This window comes from Halyomorpha halys, unplaced genomic scaffold (genome assembly GCF_000696795.3).
Source record: "Halyomorpha halys isolate HHAL.00 unplaced genomic scaffold, Hhal_1.1 Scaffold88.1, whole genome shotgun sequence".
Taxonomy (NCBI): domain Eukaryota; kingdom Metazoa; phylum Arthropoda; class Insecta; order Hemiptera; family Pentatomidae; genus Halyomorpha; species Halyomorpha halys.
This window is the reverse complement of record NW_027114863.1, coordinates 463,891-486,102: the sequence shown is the minus strand read 5'-3', so window position 1 is coordinate 486,102 and position 22,212 is coordinate 463,891. Positions and strand designations below refer to the sequence as shown.

Genomic DNA, 22,212 nt, shown 5'->3' with positions numbered 1-22,212 from the left:
TATATATATAAATAACCTTTTTTAACTTTGGCCATTTTCAATTTTTTTTCCTTCCTTTTTCACCCGAGTGATGTTATTAAAATTCTTTAATATTATATATTTGACATTCTTTAATAAGAAAGTATTTGACATTTTTTAAGTGAAGTATTTTTTCTGACGTTTTACAATACAAGAATAAAAAAAAATTATACGGGAGTAAACTTATTTCGTGATGCAAGATGAAACAGAAGGGGGTGGGAAAAGGTGGTCAACTTTAGCAGGTAAATTTTTATATTGTAGTTGGAGAGTAGAAGCCTAGAGGAGCTTAGCAATCTTTACAGTGCGAATACCATTGAGTGAGCTCCTATTATAGGAAACTGTCCAACTAACATTTTAGCAGGGGTGCTGCATTCTTTCATTTCCCGAGGTTTCACTTCAATTGGCAAGTCCTAAAGCTGCTGCGAATGTGTGTTTTTTTTTTTTTACATTTACTACCTTCATGATTTATCTCCTATTGCTATATGGTTGAAATTCCGCTCATTTTAATTAGTATAAAATTTTCATGCTAAACGTTATGAGATACGTTAACGTAACATCAAGATGAAATTTACATCGATTAGTGAAAAATTAAATAAGAAATAAAAAAAAAAACACACAGTTGAATAAAAAAAATTCTTCTGAGTTTCACTTTACTTGATTCTACATCGAGTTAAAAAAAAAAAAAACTTTCTCATTTTCTTAATCTTTTCTTTACCTTTGGTTGTGAGTACTGTCGCTTTTTCTTCAGGTGTTACGCGTATTTCTTACTCTTTATTTTCTATATTTTCTCTTCTTTATCCCTTCCTTACACTGAAATTATTAGATGTATCTGAAAATGGTGGTACTTTAATTATTGCTTAAATTAGAATATCCTGTGTCCATCTTCTTTTCAGACGCCTCGGAGAAATTCCAGAGATTGTTAAGAATGAGAGATTAAGAACTGATGGGTTTGGGTGGGTAAGGATTTTAGAATGAAAGGACGTATATCTATTTCGTGCCTGATCTACAACGAATGAGATGTTGAAGTCTTTATGAATGGGTTCATTTGTGACGTAATGAGGGGCATCAAGTATTTAACGGAGGATTTTGGATTGCAAAGGTTGGACGGAGGAGGAATTTCATAGTGTGGTAAAGCCCCAAAGCACAATTCCGTATGTCCATATTGTTCTGATCATCGTTGTGTACGACTTTATTGCTATAAAGAGGAAGTTCAGAATGTTAGTCAAGTAGATGTTGTAGTAATCGAAATCTTCATGATGTTTCTTGTTGTTTCAGTCTAGCATGTGGAATCCAAGTAAGTATTTCTTCAAGATGGACTTCTAAGTAGTGAATCTCTGCTACAGGCCTTGGTGGGATATTAAAAAAAGATACTATAGGGCAGGAGGGTTAAAATACATCGTAGAAATAAAATCCACCAGTCTTGAATAATCCCTCATAATTATTGTATATATAGTTGTAGTTGGAAAAATGTTCTATTCATCATTTTTAAAATAATTCATCTATTGAAGAATGGTGTCAAAACTGGAGAATCAAAATAATTCCTGACAAATCCCATCAGATCACCTTTTCTCTCCGTCGTAAACCTCTACCCTCCTGTCCTACAGTATCCTTTCTAAATACTCCACTAACACCTATTGAACAGATTCGATACTTAGGACTCCATTTTGACAAGAGACTTATTTGGAATCCACACACAAGACTGAAACAACAAGAAACTGCTCGTAGATTCCGATTGCTACAACACTTACTTGACAAACGCTCTAAACTTCCTATTCACTAAAAAGATTTAGTATACACTACGATAATCAAACAAATTTGGACATATGGAATTGAGCTCTGGGGCTCGACCAAACCATCAAATTCCTCCCGCATCCAATCCTTACAATCTAAAATCCTACGTAAAATCCTTGATGCTCCTTATTACGTTACTAATGAACTCATTCACAAAGACCTTAACATCCCATTCGTTGCAGATTTGACCCAAAACAGATCAGCGTCTTTTCATTCCAAACTCCTTAACCATCCTAACCCATTAATTCTTAATCTTTCATCCTTAATAATCCCTGATAATCTTCCGAGGTGTCTGAAAAGAAGATGGTCACGGGACCTAATTTAAATTAATGCTTGAAGTACCACCAATGGGTGGTTCCTTCCCAAGATTTTCAAGTGTATATGAAACATACAACATATTTACTTATTGTATTTATTATTTGTACAGTTGTAAATCACATTAAATAAATTTTAAAAAATTAAAATAATTCCTTTCGGATCTAATTACTTTAATAATTGTTAATAAACATTATGTAACACCAATTAATTATTTGTATTTCAAGCCAAACCGATCGCCTTCGCCAAGTAAGGTGGAATTGGAATTAAATGCTATGATGAAGAAAATGGAGACGATCTGGGATGAAATTGATCGCGCCTGGAATGAAGAAAAATCCGAACCTGAACTACCGGACAATAGTCTGTTGATAGTCCGTCCGACCTCTGTAGTATTCAATGTAAGTATCGCGACCATAATTATTTTTAGTATTTAGGTACTGTTATGGATTGAAATAGTTTAAGTAACTTAAGTAATAAATTGGATGTATTCGTTCACGCGTTCGTGGGTGAGAGCGCCCAAGAGTCCTACTGGTGGGGGTTAGTTGGGGAGTGGAAGTAAAGTGAAAAAGTAGGCATGGTGTGGTGAGTCACAGAGAGAGAAAAGTAGGAAAGTCGCATCGAGAGAAGGCGCAGAGAGACCAAAATGTAGAAAGTAGTAAGAAAAAGATAAAATGCAATATAACGCACAGTATTTATCTATTTTTTTAATGTTTGTATTATTACTAAAAAATAGATTTTATTTATTTTACATTCATTTTATTTATATCATCCCAATTATAGGAAAATACAAAATTAAAGCGACTCGATTTAAGGATTGCGTAAAGGCTGCGACTAATTTAGGTTTCGTACCAACATGTATAATTGGCAATTAAATATAAATTAATTTATAGTAAACTTTTCGTCAATTAAATAAAACAGTTACCAGAATCAAACTACCAAAACATTTTTATGATATAAGTTGTTTTGTCTTACTGAAAGTATTGGTGTTGGTTTATGATTTGTTGCCATGCGATTAATAGGAACTAATCAAATCTATTATTTATTCACCACATAGCATCCTAATTATTAGGATTAAAAAAACAGATTATATATATATATATATATATAAGTTAAGTATTGGCGAAAGCAAAATAGCAAAATGTCAAAAAAGAGAAGAAGGAATAAGATCTAACACGCTTGAACTGCTGTAAAATACTAGCTTTATTGTTTTGTTTTTTATTTTCAAATCCTCTTTATTTATGATTGGAGAAGTTTGTCGGGGGGTGCGGTCAGCAGAGCAACATAAATAAACAAAACCATATTTATTTATTTTATGCCTCTTTATTTATATATAATTACAATTACCAATATATAATGTAATACATAGTATTAATATAATACATAGTATCTAGCATTATTGTGTTCGCTACATCTCTTATATACCCTCGATCGGCTGATCCCCTCAGTCAGCTGACTCAGACCGTAACTAATATATAGTTTTAGGCAATGTTTACTTTAGGGGATAGGTATTTAGGTATATATATATATATATATTCATCTATCATTTATAATTAATCACAACTAGGGTATTCGTCCAACGGCAGACCACAATTTATAACCATAATTATAAACGATGGATGAAAATATGTCAAAATTTGGTAATTGTTGTTTTTCCATGGTACTTATTACAATAATCGAATTTTACATTCATGTATATGAAATACATAAATAAGAGTATTGCCACCTGAATAATAAAGAAATACCTTTTTTGAAATTTACAATGATTAATTTAATTTCAAGCTGGTTAGTAAATGATGGACGATGCATTGACCAGATCGATTTGTATATAGCAGATAAGCAAAATTACTAAATCAATACATCACTCCAAACGAAACTTATACAATAATTACATGCATCATGCAACTCTTGCCTAAAATTTCCAATTTTTTTTTTAGGATTTCTTGCCATACACCGACTATGTAGAGATTATCAACATATACAATCCGACAAAAGACGCGATGGATTGTGGTTTTTACAAGTGTTGCGTTGAACCACAGTTTCAAGGTCAAGAGATGTTTGAGGTAGGTTTGCTGATTAGTACTCAACTCTTTATTTTAATTGTTTAAGTTTACTGATGAATGAGGTTTATTCTTTGCATCAGCTGGTTTGTTCATTAGTTGTAAGCAATTTACGCAACAAGAATAAAAATCTTAAAGTTGGGAATATTCCGCCACTTGTACAAGATGGTGCTTTATTCACACCCCCCTCCAACAGGAAGAAAGGGTAATGGAAATTTAAATTCTATATTACTTGTTATCTCAGTGATTGAGATAACTGTTCCATTCATTTACCGTTGTAGCGATCATGCTACTATCTCTTTGTAAACGATCAAGCTCCCTATTGACCGTTACATACTGACGCGAAGTTTTCTAGCTGCAGCAAAGCGAATTACAACATTCGTCAGGTAAACATCGTATGTTAGAATGCTCGTTTGTTGTAAATACTTGTTCAAATTAACAGCCATGTTATGTGTTGTAATATTCTTGAATGTATCATTTGAAGCAATAAATATTGCAATTGAATCTACTGATCTAGTAAAAGCAAATATCTTACACATGGCTTCCCCGATAGTGATCCAGAGACTGATTTAACAGAAAACTGGAAGAGCTCAGTGCAAATTTTCTTTCCAGATAATATCACTCCTTAGGAGGCAGCGAGTGACATTGTACATAGTGGATCAGTACGTTCTGGTGCTATTTTTGAATTGTATAGAGACATTTATTTCACTCTGCCTTCTCTGAATCTCTCCTCCTTCCTTAACCTTTTATTCTTTTCTTAAGGCTGTAGGTCCTTAGCTAGTTTCCGTAAGACTTTCAATCTCCTTTGCGACTGTAGGCTCGTTTCCTTAAGAGCTATTTCCTTTCTGAAAGGACCTACGGCTCGTTCCTGTAGGACTTGCCTACCCCTTCGCGACTGCAGGGTTTTTCCCTGCAGAGTGAAGTTTCCATCCTTCAAGGACTTACGGTTAATTCCCATAAGACTACGCTTGTGCTTGAAGTTAGATTTTTCTTTATTTATTTAAAACACCTAAAATGCTAATATCGATAATTTGAAGTAAGTAAAGAAATGTTACAGAATAAATTATTATCATAACACTAATTTATCAAATCTTGAGGTTCCACAGTTATAGTACAATTTTTGATTCACCTAAAATTGATTAGTAAAAAAAAGTTAAAGCGTGCTCTATTTGGTTTTTTCAGGTTTTTCCAGAATTGGTCATGCGCATACGCCCCGGTGGGAACCAAGACTTCAAATTGATCTTCATGACGGAACGCTGGGATGATGTGAAGGATGGAATACAGGGAATCGTATGGTTCTGGTCAAAAGTTCTCAAGACGAATGACTTCTACCGCATACCTATCCAAGTCCAATGCATCAGGTTTACCAGCAATATTAAAGTCGAGAATCCGATAATAGAGTAAGTTTATATACGACTGTTATTTGTTTCTATTATTTCTACATGTTGGGGCGAGGGGCTTTTCTTAAATGAAAACAACGTACCTCTTCCCCATAAAAAAAATTGTTCCTTGGTTCGTTGATATAATAAAAAAAATAAAACGGAGGACCTGAAAAGATTATAAACTCAAAATAATAAAGAAAAAAATAGAGAATAAAAAACCTTCCAAATTAGTATACAAATTTAATAGAATTAAAATATAAACAAAAATAAAAAAACTGTTGCTGGTTTGTTGTTATAAAATAAAGGTGTGTAGTGAAAGAAAAAGAAAATATCTTGATACATATAAACAAAATCAACTCTCTTTATAATAAATAATAAGTATCTTAGAGGCACACAAAGTGATGAACAGCTTGATGAAGAGAAAGGGAAAAAAGTCGCTCACACTAGATAGTCGGGGGGTCAATATGCGCATATCGATCATGGTTTTCCAGCCTGGAACATACGCCGTCTCTCAAATATCGATGATTGGTGGGTAAGGGTCCTGATTGAACCCCCCCCCCCCAAAAAAAAACTCCTATGTTGTGAGCCGGTGGGTGTCTCTCAGTATGTAGCTCCTTGGCTCCAGGCAGCGGACTGTAGACTATGGGCTCCCTTATCAGTCCCCGTATACAGGCCTTAATCCCATTGCAATTCGCAACATGCGTGTCTATGTGATCACCCTAACATGCGTGCCTATGTAATCATCCTAACATGCGTGTCTATGTAATCACCATTAGATGCTTGTCTATGTAATCACCCTAACATGCGTGTCTATGTAATCACCCTTAGATGCGTGTCTATGTAATCACCCTAACACGCGTGTCTATGTAATCACCTCGAGCTTTATATAATTAACAGAAAATGTGAATATTCAAGCTTGAAAAATATTTATGTTTGGTGTGTTACAGATTTGATCAAGTACCGTCATGGGATAATGCCTGTTCCACGAAATACTTAGAAATAACCAACAACAGTCAGATAGATTACGAGGTTTACATTCACAGAAAAAATGAAAAAGAGGAGATTAACTCATTATTCTCACCATCATCACATTTAACTGGTAATATATATTTTCTAGTATAACTTCAGTTATGTGTCATATATAAGTTATAGAGCCGTTATTATTTTTTTTATTTCAGAAAAACGAGACGAAAACAAATTAGTCACAATAGAAGAAGGTAATGAGACGCCATCTCAAGAGTCTATCAATCATCCCCTAGAAAATGTTACTCCAGAAAGAAAAAAACATGCACATTACAGCTCTGAGCAACCTGCAGATCCCACAAGCTCAGAAAAACATAAAGATCAAAGAAACCCAAACAAATCAAGAGATCAAAGGAGTCTAGAACAGCATAGGCAGCTTAGACATGATGGCGTCCGTAATCAGGAACATATTTTATCACGTCATTCGCATGGTGTAAGAAGTCACCATTCGTTACCCCATAAGAAATTCGCGAAAAACGAGAGTTTATTGGCAGCAAAGGACATGCTGGAATCGATGATAGAGGAAGTATACCAGCCCTTCAGGGTACAGCTCACACGAGGTGTCTTCCTAAATCGGGAGACCAAGATGTGCGTGCCCATAGAGTTTTTACCGGAGCTGGCGGGGAACGTTAAGATAGTCAAGGCTCAGCTCGTAGTCTCCTACGAAGGAAGATTTCTCACAAAGGGCGAGGAAGTCAGTACAGATACCTCTGTCTGTTGTTAAAACTATTTAGAACTCTAGAAAACCATTTAGTACCGCACTTAATGTAAATTAGTTAAAATATGAGCCCTGGAAGATCTTGTCTATTAGCACTCAAATTAAAGCTGATTTAATGTAATAGAAAATAGTTTATGACACTTTTTTTCGTAGGGGGTAATAGTTTTTGGCATATGAATTTTGTTCGAAGAATTAGAAATCAATTTATTTTAACAGATACTATGAAACATTTTACTCCTACGAAGATGCTTGTCATAAAAAAATTTAAAACATTTAAATAGGTTTAATTTGAGTGCTAATAAACATCTGTAAATCTCGTAGTCATAATTGATTTTAATTGAATTTAGTAAAAATCGTTTGAGCCCTTTTGGAAAAAATCGAAAAGATGTGAAAAATCTCTTTAATAACGTGTCAGTTCTGTAAAGCGAAAAGATTGCTGTCACATCCCAGACCATACACCCACCTTAAATACTTAATTTAAGTTTCTAATAAATTTTCGTTTTTGAGCTTCGCTGTTCACACACAAACCATTTTTCTAGGTTATTTGGAATCGGAGGACCTCAAAAGATGTATCCCCGCTGAAAACTAAAATTTAAAATTTTCCACAATCCTAATACTTTCCATTATTATAGTTTTATTCATAATCTTCAGTATAACATGTTAAAGCGTGTCAAATGGAAAAACGTATGTTAAACAGATAAATAGTTCCTTCTTTTAGCATGTTAAAACGATATAACATATAACATGGTCGAGAGTCTGTTAAATGTAGAGTGACGTCACGTACCAGACCAGCTGAGCTAGTCACCGTTTTGTTTGTTGTGTTAGGATACTGGCTCCTAGTTTGAGTTTTGATTGTGTTAGTACTGTTTTGGATGTTTTAAAACAAATAAAGCAGTGGATAAAAACAATAATAACGTAATGACAGTCGTCAATTAGCTCCCAAATGTAATGAACAAATAAATAAACTAAAATAAAACTGAAAATTGTCAAACCTGATATGTGAGGTAGGTTAAACGGTTTGAATGGGAGGTTATTCTTTGTAAAGGTACATGAGAAACCAAATGTCAACCTAGTAATCCAATAAACATAAAATTTAGTCCCATAAAATTGAACACTTTATATTGTTCATTTATATTGTTTAGCACCTTCGATATGGTGGATTTCCAATAAATTCCGTGTCACTCCGCTTGATTTTGTCCTAACAAATCACCTTGCTATAATAACAATATTTTGTATATAATATATAAGGCAAATATATAACAATATTTTGTATATAATATACAAGGAAAATATTGTTATGACAGCAAAGTGTAACAGAGTTAAAATTGATTATAATTAAAAGTTTAATATTAATGAAATAGTAAAAAAAAAGGGTAATTTTTACTGAAACTAGTGACCTAGGCAGTATAGCTTGCAGAAAAATTTTTAAATTGGTTTTTAAGATTTTCCTTGAGGATGGACGAATTGGTCCAATCGATGGACTTTTGATAAAATAAAGAATGTTTTGAGATTTTAATTAGGATACGATTGGATTTATTTGAACGATTTTTTTTATCCATCTCATTGCCATCGAAGATTATTCAAGCATTATATTATGCATCATTATTCCGATAAAAATTTCAACTTAAAAAAAAAATACGATTTTTCGCCTTACAATAAATTATCTCAATTCACTACAATTCTAGCACATCAATTATAATAAAAATATAATTGATTGGCCATTCCGGCTGTCTCAAGGATTTATAGATTAACAATTTCAGATAATATTATAATCATTAAAAATTGATTTTTAAATAACATACTAAACAATTAATTACCCATAATTATATAACAGTTAATATTATAATACAAATTTTGCAGTTTATTCTGCTTTCGTAAATTTTTATCTTAATCAGTAACCAATAAAATATGAAATAATTAGGGAGATATTATACACAAATCAATTAATTTTTATGTGTTTAATTACCTATTATATTCACGATTTCACTATTTCTAACTCTATTCAATTTACACTGCGTATTACAATCTATAACCTTATCAACAATACTATTGTTTAACCTAACCCACATATTTTCAGTTTTATTTTATTATATTTCTTTGTTCATTACATTTGGTCATACCAAATTTAACTATATAATACTTATCTTATATATAAACATTATGATCACAAATTAATTTTGATTAAAATTTCAGTATAAAGGTGGTTCAAATTTTTTGTATCTGATTTTAAATTAACAGTATAGTAATATATTTTAGAATAAATAAATAGCTTCTATCATTTTTCATTTGAAGGTGTTATTTTCTTTATATAATTTTCAAAATCAAAAACATGTTTATTTTTGGATATATGTTGCATCAATGCTTTTTTATTTGGATCTTTATCTGTATTTTTTACATTATTATTATGCTGATATTTTCTTTTTCTTAATAATTGCTTAGTTTCTCCTATGTATATTCCTGGTCAGTTCAAAGATGGCACTTTATATACCAATCTATATTATTATATAATGAATAAGCAAAGCATTTAATTACTTTAATTATTCAGGTGGTTACTCTCATTGCAAACATGTTCGACGTTCCTGTGTCGATATCCACGGCCATGGTGGACATGCAGGTGACAATGGTCGGAACAGGCGTGTGGCAGACGTCATTCCAAGTGACCAACCTAACCAATAAGTTTGTGAAGGTCAAGATTTACCTTCCGAATAAAATGTGCAAACATTTCCAAGCTCGTCCAAACAACTTCATCATCCGCCCTAACCAGAAGGAAGGTGTCCTCCTCAGGGCAACCATAGGGTAATCAAACATTCCTTGTACTAGTTTTTTTTTTTAAATTTAATAATTTTTACAGTAACACTTACATAAATAAGTGGGATACGCCTTCATTCTTATGATTCAGGCATGTGTGTTTGTTTTTTTTTTCTTTTACGAGGGTAGGGGAAAATCTTCAAAAGACACGAATGCCCGTACCTATCCGTGTGCGGAATTTTTACCCACTAAAACCAAGCACCTGCTTCTCACCCTCCACGGGACCACCGTTAGGCATTACATCATGGGGGTGATTGGCTGAGTGCCGCCTCATTGTTTTAGGCTGTCTCCAGGTTCGCCTATTTTTCTCCTCATTTCTTAACTTTTGCATCACATGTGCAGCAAATCGTTGGCCCGCCATAATCGTATAATCGTGGTTAAGCAGCATAATGATGACGATATTATCTGCTTTCGGGCGTCGGAGCTCACTTCTTTCTTCATGAAAGCGGGGACAGAAGAAGAAAACGTGTTCTGCACTCTCTTCCATTCCTGGACACAATGGACATTCTCCAGTCTCATCGAGCTTAAACCTATACTGGTAGGCTGGGAAGTAACCATGCCCTGTGATAAGATGGATGATATAATAGCCTACCTCCCCGTGGTCCCTATTCAGCCAGACCTCGATGTTGGGCACCTACCTGTGCGTCCACCTTCCAATGAATGCCATATTCCAGCGACGTTACCATTTTCTAATAGTCTCCTTTCTTAATACCTCTCTGGGAATATAGTCAACACTATTATAAGAGCGACTCCTCTCATCAGAGATCAGCTTAATCGGTGGCATCCTGGCCACAACGTAAGCCGCTTTGTATGAGACTGTACAAAACGCGGTGATCACTCTTAGCGCACTCCTACGATATTCCGACACCATCGGTCTTCTGTAGGCCTCAGTACCCAATGCCACACATCCATATCACCCATATCACCCAATTCCATATCACAGCTGCGTAGGGCAGAATGGATGGGACCACATTGGATATCAACAGCCTACGGCTGTTCCTGGGTCCCCCTATGTTTGGCATTAAACGTGACAGTGCGGTGGTGACTCTAGCCGCTTTATCACTCACCCGGTGGATATGCTTTCTGAACCGAAGTCTATCATCGATCCTTACGCCGAGGTAAGTCAAAGCAGGCTTGGACTGGATCTCTTGCCTACCCACTCTGAAGGGTATGGCTTCCCTCACTTTCCTCCTACTGACGAGAAGGGCCTCTGTCTTACTGTCTGCTAGTTGCAGCCCTAAAAATTCTAGCCAATCTCGAACCGAAGCGATACAATAGTTGGCCTTTAGCATGAGCTCTTCTTTATACTTCGACTACCACCGCGCTATCATCAGCAAAGCCAACTATTTCGGAACCCTCTGGTAGACTAAGTCTAAGGATCCCGTCGTACATGGCATTCCACAATAGAGGTCCCAGCACCGAATCCTGGGGTACACCGCCAGTCACCTTAAACCTTCTCGAGCCATCCTCTGTCGAACATATCAAGATCCTGTCCTTGAAGTAGTCACGAATGATACTCCTGAGGTATTCAATGACGTTCATTACCAGCAGGACATCCAGGATGCAGCTCCATCTTGCCTTGTTAAAGGCGTTCCTTACTATTATCGTGATAATAGCACAATAGATTTTGGGCCTCTTCTCCATCTCTTCCCTGCTATAGCCTTCCTGGCCTTTTCCACCACTAACGTGATAGGGTCTACCGTGGATCTCGCTTTCCGGAAACCAAATAGATTCCTGGAGAGGCCAATGGCCGCCTATTCTAGGAATCGTCGCACCTGGATTTGTGTGTGTGTGTGTGTGTGTGTGTGTGTGTGTGTGTGTGTGTGTGTGTGTGCGCGCGTGCGTGTGTGCGTGTGTGCGTGTATGTGCGTGCACGCGCGTGTGTGTAAATTAAGTATTGTATTAACTTATATCTTGGTAGGTTGGTTATAAAAGTTTCTTGGTAGTGAAAACAATTAGAAGCAAAGGAACATATTATACATTTTGAGCAAATAGATTCTAAAATTTACAATATCTAATTTAAAAAAAAAATGGGAGACGCCCTAATTCGTACCATCCAGATTTATTATTTTCCTATACTTACTATATAATTACCTATACTTACAGACTCATCAATTTTGACTAGCAATTTATACATTGTTTTCAATAAAATTATCAAAAAATCCTTTTTTCTCCTCTTGAGCTCTTGTTCTATATAGAGCATGTTAACTTGAAGACGATTTGAACTTTTCCATGAATAAAGAATTGTAAATATTGGTTGAATATTTCCAATGTAAATAGAACGATTAGATTTTTTTTTATCCATATCTTTTGATAGATGTTCGTATCCTAAACAATGTAACCACTTGGCGTGTGGGAGTAGCCCGCCTTCTAAACTCTGGGGCTCTCTGTTGGCTCCTTTCGGTTCGATGGTCTTATCTTACCAAAACTAATAATCAGGGGGCGTTGATGACCAAGCTGTTAAACGCCCTTTCAAAACAAACAAACTTTTGTTTCATCTTAAAATATGCAATCGCAGAAAAATCCAGTCTCTAATCATAAGGATGAAACCTATACTATACTTGCTATGTTATTGATTTTAGATGGAATATTTGTGAAGATGCGGGTGATATGTTGGATGAAACTTTGTCCCTATTGGAATTCCCGATCAGCATAAAAGCCAACGATCTCCCGATTCAGGAATTGGGGACTTTGGCCGTGATCAGTCATCCACTGGCGTTGTCAATCGAGCCACAGTTGATCAAACTTGGCTACGTCAACACCTTCGAGACTGTCATAGAAGAATTTTGGCTCAGGAACCATACCGTAGTACCCCTCCATTTCGCATTCATTAATGTACCTGAGGTGAGCTAAGTTTGTTTTATTTTATCACAGCCAATTATGCAAGCAACCAACGAACACCATTTTGATTGTATCGTCAGACTTATAATGCAAGTAAATGGTAATGGGATGTATTAATTTAACGATCAATTAAGAAACATAACACGAGTCAAATTAGCGTTTGCAAGCGCTGTATGGTCTCATCATTTCGATCTTGTACACTGTAAGTGCCCGTCACAAAAAATCTGTTCATCATTTCATCCAAAACCAACGTTACTTCATATGTTTAAACGTTGAATTTCTGCTCTTCAAACATATTGAATTTTTTTAGACCATAGTAATATAGACGGAAGAAAAAGTAGCTTCAAATAAAGAAAACCTTATTTATAGACCCTTAAACTACCGATAAGTTTCGTGTAGATTGGTAGACTCTTGTTGAACGTATTACAATTTTTGTGATTTTCGATTAAAAATTTATATTTTGATTGCTGTAAAAAATCGTACATAGGTTTTAGAAGTGAAAAAAATAAATATCAATTTATTTCACCCTAAAAAAATTATGGTGTTTTTGGGATTAGCCAGAAGAGAAACTTTTTAAAATGAAATAATAAGAATTTACTTTGAGATATCTATATCTCAGGAACCTTAAGACGTCTGTCAGTACTCAAATTAAAGCTATTTAAACATACTATAATAGCTGTACTACTATAGTAGCTCATAACATTCATCTTTGTAGGAGTAGTATTGCATTGATTTGACAAAATCAAATACCCATAACACCAGCCTACGAGCACTCAAAATAGAGGTAATTTAACTTACTATAAAGTATTTTATATCACGTATCTTCGTAAAGGTAGTAGTTTTTACGATATTCGCGTATGAATAAAACTTTTGCACAAGAAATTTGTCCGAACTACTATAAATCAATTTATTTATAAAATATCATAAAAACTACTACTCTTATGAAGATAAATGTTATTAACTACATTATAGTAGATATAACTAGCTTTAATTTGATTACTGACAGACATCTATACGTCTTATGGTTCCTGATATATAGATCTCTCAATATAAATTCAATAACTAATGATTTTTCAGTACATATTTTATGAAATATAATAATATACGGTAACTATTAAACATAAATAGTTCTATTAGGGCTTATAGTTTAGGAAATTTACTCTACATTAAATGATGTTTTCTTAGGTGTTCTAATGTTATTGGTAGTTTTAAATATATGCTCCAAATTAAAAAAAATTTTTTTAAACGTTTTGAAATAGCCACCATTTTTTATTCCCCCTACCTACACTTGGCAGACTCATTAATTTTGACTCGTAATTATACTTAGTTTTCATTAAAGTAATCAAAAATTGGGGTGAAATAACTGACTTTTTCCTCCTCTTGGGCTATTGTACTATAATATTTATCATGAAAGACATAGAAGGTGATGAAGAACGACGAAAAATGCAGAAATAATATAAAATGTCATAAATTTAAACAGAAGTTCTAACTGGTGGGAGCTTGCGCAGTTGATAATGTTTGCTTGTAACCATAGGTATTAAATAATACTAAGAACTTATAATTAAATAATAATAAACATTTTAAAATCACTTAACATATATTAGAGCCTTGGAATTAACAGGATTACTAAATCTAAACGCACTTTACAGGAAACCGTTGAGTCGATTTGTCGACTTAAGGCAAATTTGGAAAATTAGTAGGATATAGTATTTTTCTTATTCTTACACGAAATGGTACAAACCGTTTTTAGTTAAAAAACATTAAAGCCGGGGATTCGAAACTACTTTTTTGGCCTATTGATATAAAATAAACCGATTCTAAGTTTGATTATTATAAATTATTTGTTTTCGGTTACAGTGTGTCCTCATAATGCCAAAATATGGATTTTCCGTAATAGGGCCCGCCCAGAAAATCAAACTCCAGTTACTTTATTCTCCAGGTATAAAGGAAGCTGGAAAAGCCGGAGGACAAGCATTCCACATGTTTACCCTCATGTGCACCACTATGGAACGGCTTGCTGCTGATAAGCCAGCCACACATAATTTTATTTCAGACGAAGAGGTCAGAATTCTTTTTCAATTGTTAAAATATGAATTTATTTTTTATAAACTAAAATATTATAGCAACTTTGAGAATATACATAAAATAAAATTGGAAATAAGACCTTAGTTTCAGTAAAATGTAAAACATAAAATAGAAATAACAAACTATAATGCAATCCAGCATTATACGCTATCTCACATTGAGTGAGCCTAAGTTTTGGGAATGTTTAATCCATTTTAGGTTTAATAAATATCATATTCTGCTGAAGCTAAGGCGAATCTCGTGTCAAATCATTAAAAGCAAACTTTATATTTGCTTTAAAGAAAAGTAATAATTCTGTAAAATGTTCTAAAAGTTTCATATTTTTATGACCGGTGTTATTGCTAGTTTGGAGGCCGCTTGGTAAGAAAATTGTAAAAAAAAATTCAAAACCTCTGGGTTAACCAAGAGTACAAAAGTTTGAAGCCTCAGTACTGGAGAAATGTTTGGAAATTCATGTGCTAGAAAATTGTGCAAAAGTTTGGAAACCCCTTTGTTAGAAAATTGTCAAAAATTTGAAAATCCCTTTGTTAGAAAATTGTACAAAAGACGGAGATCTCTGTGTAAGCCATTTTTTAATGTTGTTAGCAAAATTTTACTCCACCCTGTCAGAAAATTGAGATCACTGTACAAACCAAGGTTACAAAACTCTGAAGACTACTAAGGTGGCTTCTTTGACAGATGTCGCCTTTGCCGGGGATTTTTAGTGTGCCTAGGTGTGAGATAAGGGCTGCTTAGGTACCCCTACCTTAGCGGTTAACAGTCCCGAAGGGTGCGTGCTCCAGGCCACATCTGGTATCTACATATACCATACGAGGCAGTTCCTTTGGTATGCCGACAAAAGAACTTATTTTAAGTTCAAAATTCCAGCTCGTGCCTCTCATACATATCAATAAATCAGTGATGGAAAAATACTCAAGCGCTTAGAGATTCCTATGTTGGACATTTGTCTAAAGTTTGGAAATCCTTTTGTTTCAAAATTGAGCAAAAATTGGTGATCTCTGTGTTAGACAAATGCGAAAAAGTTCCACGAAGAGATGATGGGTGCGAAAAGACTGTCACCAGTCTTCCCCGGTACTTAAACTGGTCCGCAAAACTGAATCTGTGATTTCTTAAAGTTACTTTACTATTTCCTTCCTTTCCACTTCTTGAACTTTTATGTACACACTCTTATTTTCATTAATATTGAGGCCTAGTTTATCTGTTGCTTCTTCAAATTCCTGGAATGTTTCTGTTCGAGTTCTATCGGAAATGACCCCATAATCTGCATAGGTTAGATGTTGAGACAGTCAATTGTAAATAGTCCCCTCTGGATTAGTTCTAATTGAACGAATTAAATTCAATTTGCAATTTTACTAGACCAAAATTGATGACGGAGAATGAAATAACATTATTTTTAAAAATTAACATTGGTGCATTTAACTAATAATCTAGTAGATTGTACGCTCTTGGTAACTGTAATATAGGAAATTATAAAAAAAAAATTTAAAAAATCCAATTATTTAATGTGCCAGGTTTTGGACAACCTAAAACTCTCTCAAATCCAAAAATCTGATCAAGAACCAGTGTCAACACTTCAAGACTTGCTGAAAATGCATAAGGACAGCTCCATATTAGAAACAGGGGAATTTGGAAATAAAAGCATAGAGAACTTGGCGTTTCTTAACGAAAATCTCAATTCCATCTCATTTCTAGAAAAAACGGATGTCATATCACCAATTGACTCGAAAACAGGGTTGAAAAACCCAGTGAATTTTGGTGTACATCATATAACAAACAATTTTAGTGCACAGTAAGTACATACCTTATATGATATTCGCTAATGTGTTTTGTTCAATACTGATTAAGAATTTGAAATTTACATTAATGCTTTAATATTTATGCTATGTAAACGTGGAGCGCACATATAGCAACGCATCTAGCTTTGTTCTATTTTTCCAAGCGCTAATGAATGAAGCTGTCGAGGTGCTTGTATTAGATCAGGTGGTTATGACTCCTATTGCATATGTGAGGTACTCCATACCAGTGTTCATTCAGGTTAAGCAGCTGGTTAGAAGATGAATGGACAGGATGAGTCTTAAGGGAGTTCCCTAGTCTGCGGCTAGGGATAACTAGGTTGCTAGTTATCCGTAAATCCTCGGTGGATGGAAATCTCATGATCCTAGTGGTCGTGAAGGGGTGGCAACTCCTACGGGAATCAGCTGCAGGTCTTTATAGGAGGAAAACTTCTCTCTGCAAGAAACTAGCCTACAGTTGCGAAGGGGATTGGGAGTCCTATAAAAACTAGCTGTCCTTACGAAAGAAATAAAAGGAAGAGGTTAGAGGAGAGATTCAGAGAAGGTAGAGTAAAGTAAAATTTCAACATACACTTTCAAAAATGTACTAGAATGTGCTGATTCACAATGGTTACTGTTTCTCATTAGCGGAGATAGCGGTGTCGCTACAAAGTTATACATCTTTTATTCATAAACACATTATAAAAACAACCTTTCATGCACGAGTGCCTGAGTGTTTTTTCTTTATTTATTTTGTATATAGTTCAAGTCTTCCACCGGGGATCTATCCAGTCCCAGAATGAGAATATCAAGAATCACTTTTCGAGGCCACCGAGAACTAAATATTGACTAACTGAAACGGTGTTCAAACCCACAACCTTCTGAACCAAGCGTTCTGGGACCCTAGAACCGCCCCGTTCAGCTATCATGTCCTTTGACGAGTGTTTGCACATTGCTCAAAATGAAATCAAAAGATTGTCGAGCACTTCATTCAATTCATAAAATTAACTAAATGTACCCCCACGGTCATATATGGATTATGCTGAACTGAACTAAGACAATAGTAAACTTACACGCTGAACTAAGTGGAAACATTCAACTTAATCTTCCGAATTTTTATGAATTGAATTCAAGTCACCATAAATGCTAACCTAATAATATTTTATTAATTTGTCTAAGTCAAACATCTGCACCCTTGAACTTTACTTAAACATCTTATGAATTGAGCCGTACGATTTATTTTCGGGATCACCAGAGATACGCAAGTTAAGGAACCGGTATTATAAATTTAAACAATTTCCCCTTGCCCAACTGAACCTATGTCACTTTAGACATATGGTTGCATATGTCCACATTCTCTTACAATTTTATAGAAAAAAGGAACCCAATAAAAACGACTAGGTTCTAAGAAGGCACCAGAGACCCTTCTAACAGCCCTTTCAAGCCCTTAGTATCCTGTATCAATAGCAAGGGCTGACACTTAGGCAGGTACATGCTGTCATCTCACAATGGACTTGCATCAGTCTAACTATTTTATGTTTAACACATGAAAGTTAGTTCTCACAAGATCATGACTCTTACCCCAATTTCTTGGAAGCCTCACACCCTGCTTCTAGTCACGCCTTTTTTCCCCTTCCAGATATTTACTTCTAATTTCATAGGCTCTCTAGGCTCCGCCTAATTTCCTAAATTACCTGATTGGTCCAAACCCCTTCTCCTATTTCACTATTCTCCCTACCCCCTCTTCTCAAGTGTTCATATGTATTTCCTAGACTAGATAGCTAATTAAGAAGATAGAGACTGATTAACAGTAACAGTAACATGTAGTTCTTGTAAATATGTTAGAATAAAGTCATTTTAGTCTTCACTGATTTTTATGTTATTTAATTCTCGCATAATTCAGTATTACGCTTAGCTGAAATGGCTCTATCCATCCTTCCGATGCCAGTATTTCCTAGCACCCTTTCTTTTCCAAGCAATTAGTACTCAATGTCCCTCCTATATCCTACAAAACCTGCAATTGGAATTCTCAATCCAATCACATACTACCTGATACCGTTTATCCGACATCTACTCTCCACCTTACCGAACTGCTGCATTTGATAAATCAGTTTTTACCGGAGCTACATATCACTGGAACGGTCTAAATTGCCAATCCATTACAAAAGATTGATCTACATGACTATTATAAGGCCTATCTGAACATACGGAGTTGAGCTTTGGGGCTCCACTAAACCATTAAATTCCTCCCGAATTCAATCCTTCCAGTTCAAAATCCTTCGTAAAATCCTTAATGCTCCTTACTTTGTCACAAATCAAGTCATCCATCAGGACCCCAATGTCCCGTATGTTGCCGATTTGCCCAGAACCAGATACCAGTCCTTCCAAATAAACTTCGCAACCACCCAAATCCACTTGTTTCTAACCTGGCTTCTCCTTCATTACCTTATAATCCTCCTAGGCGTCTGAAAAGATGGCCTCGAGATCTTCTCCTCTAGAAATATTATTGGAGTTCTGTCAATGGGTAGATTCTCCACATGTTTGTATTATGTCACTATGTCACCTACAGCAAATTTACTTGAATATATTTTTATACAGTTGTAAATGAAAATAAATAAATTATTAAAAAAAAAAAGAAAAGAAAAAATGTAACTTTTGATCTCCACTTAATGTCCTATAAAAGTCGTGTCTAATAAAACTGTAATAAACTCATGAAGTCTTTGTTTCTTTTGAAATTGTCCTGAAATTAGGATGTAATATTGGTCGAGTTATATTTTTTTAATTCCTGGCCGTCCTATTTTTTTTTTTTATATTAATTACATGAAAGGTATCATCCTCGTCAAAATTATATTTGAACTTGACGCTTTTAGAGTGCTGCCAATGGGTAGTTTCTCTACACGCCTGTAACACTACAATTTAACCGAAATCAGATTTACTAAATATATTATAATGTACAGTTGTAAATAGCAATAAATAAATATTAAAAAAAAAGAAATTAATGCTGCTTGGGATTGACTTTTCTAGTTTTATCCATCGCATATCAAGCCAATTGACTGTTAGTCCACTTGCTGATCTTTTCTGTTAGTAGTACAAGAGCCAGGAAAAAAAAAGGCAGTTATCTCACCCCAATTTTTCATTACTTCAATAAAAACTATGTATAATTACTAGTCAAAATTGATGAGTCTGCCATTAGGTAGGGGGATAAAAAAATGTCAGCTGTTTCAAAACCTTAAAAAAACTAATTTTTCATTTGGAGTTCTATATCATAAAAAGTAGGAACTACAAAAGAAAACCTAAGAGAACGTCATTTAAAGTAAATGTTGCTAAAATATGAGCCCAAATAGAGTTATTTCCGTTAAATATACTATTCTTTAATTGGCGCTCTCTTAGGGTTTCTTTTGTTGTTCCTACTTTTTAGGATACAGAGCTCTGAATGAAAATATATATATATATTTTTTATCGCTTTGAAACAGCCGCCATTTTTTATTCCCCCTACCTAAACTTGGCATACTCATCAATTTTGACTAGTAATTATACATAGTTTTTATTGAAGTAATGAAAAATTGGGGTGAGATAACTGCCTTTTTTCTCCACTTTGGCTCTTGTGGACTTTGGCTCACTACAAACATAGTGTAACACCGTCTTCCAGTGGTTTTTGAAAAGGAAATCTTGTCGATTCATTTCGACAACACTGAAAGGTTTTACTACTTTGTATTATATGATACCAGTCACTGTTTATTTTTTCTCATAAGCTTCTATAACTGCAAAATTAGGTAAATAACTGTGCCCTCTTAGTAAAAATGTAAACTAAATCGATTCAGCTTTTATATCTTCACTCTGAACGAATTTCAGTAAACTTATACAGTTTTTATATTTAGATTCTGTCCTGATCATGATTTTTGACATTATAATTTTTAGAAAATACTTTGCGTATAATGTTTATACATTTAATTTAATTTGACAAGGATCAGTATCAATAATCAATAATCAAGGGTTACTCTCTTTGAATTAGGATAAAGTAGCTTATCGCTTTCACTTTTATTGTGTACTATTTTCCTTGACATTTTTATCACCATATTAAAATGTACACGTACTGGTATATATAGAAGTACGTGGGTATTTGAGGCGAAATGTAATACGAAAACAAGAATATTGTATAAGATTCAATATTCATATATAAATTAGCTATCATTTGTCAAAATTAGTTTACGTTATGTTTGATTTTAGAGTGAACTATGCCAGAAAATCTGGTATTAAATTGACAGATATGACCGTGGTAGAGGAACCATATTCTGCATTGAAGAAGCATGTAGAACCATTCATATCGCTGACTTGCATGTCTGTAGTCACTGATCCTCTTTGCGAGCTGTCCTCACAGCAAGTTGTGCTTCCAGACACACCTTACGGTTCTTTTAGCATGAACTACATTTATTTGAGGTAACAAGTACTTACATATTTAAATATAAATTTATTCGTAAGAAGAAGTAACGTATCTTGCATTCTTCAACCCGTGCCTTATAAAACCATTCTGAGCACTCATGTTAACCATTAATTTTAAAAATAAAAGTTTCACACATAATGAATTCATATTTCACCGAAAATAAATGCTATATACAATATAAAAATTTATATGAATTTTACTATTATATAATTTATACAAATACGAAGTGCTTCGAACAAAGGAGCCCGAAGTCGTGTTTATAGTACAAGAGCCGGGAAGAAAAAAAGTTCACTCCAATTTTTTATTACTTTAATGATAACTACGAATGATTACTAGTCAAAACTGATGAGTCTACCAAGTATAGATAGGGGGAATAAAAAATGGTTTCTGTTTAAAAACCTTAAATTACATTCATTTTTAATTAGGAGCTCTATATCATAAAAACTACCAACAACATTAGAAAATCTAAAAGACATTATTTAAAGAAGAGTAGATTTGATGAAATATTAGCCCTAATAGAGCTATTTATATCCAATATTTCTCGTTTTTAAAAAGCAATATTTCTTAAAAAGATTAATAGTTAATTAATTTATTTTGAGAAGTCGATGTCTCAGGAACCAAAAACGAATAGATGTCTTTCAGCACTCAAATTAAAGTTAGTTTATTGTACTATAAAGTAGTTTATGACCTTTACCTTAGTAGGAATAGTAGTTTTCATGATATTTTCAAAAATAAATTGATATATAGTTGTTCGGATAATAAGTTTGATATATGAATAACTTTATTTTAAAAATCATAAGACGTACTGATGCCTGCTAACAATCAAAATAAAGTTAGTTAAATTTGCTATAAAATAGTTTATAACGTTAATCTTTGTAGGAGTATTAGTTTTTATGATATTTAACAAAATAAATTCACAAAATGTTTATTTCTAGTTGCTCATATAAAATGTTTGATTTAA

General features: G+C 34.1%; 1 protein-coding gene across 2 annotated transcripts in view; it reads left to right on the top strand.

The window, feature by feature from the left end:
* The window catches only part of LOC106677135 (uncharacterized), a 167,332-nt gene that overhangs the window by 123,829 nt on the left and 21,291 nt on the right, over nt 1–22,212 (top strand). For both annotated transcript variants that reach the window (XM_067051965.1, XM_067051964.1), the window contains exons 7-16: nt 2,352–2,522; nt 4,059–4,184; nt 5,364–5,581; nt 6,511–6,662; nt 6,742–7,280; nt 9,850–10,100; nt 12,695–12,956; nt 14,811–15,014; nt 16,550–16,827; nt 21,038–21,247. In XM_067051965.1, the coding sequence (XP_066908066.1) occupies nt 2,352–2,522; nt 4,059–4,184; nt 5,364–5,581; nt 6,511–6,662; nt 6,742–7,280; nt 9,850–10,100; nt 12,695–12,956; nt 14,811–15,014; nt 16,550–16,827; nt 21,038–21,247 (2,411 nt within the window). The remainder of the gene's footprint in view (nt 1–2,351; nt 2,523–4,058; nt 4,185–5,363; nt 5,582–6,510; nt 6,663–6,741; nt 7,281–9,849; nt 10,101–12,694; nt 12,957–14,810; nt 15,015–16,549; nt 16,828–21,037; nt 21,248–22,212) is intronic.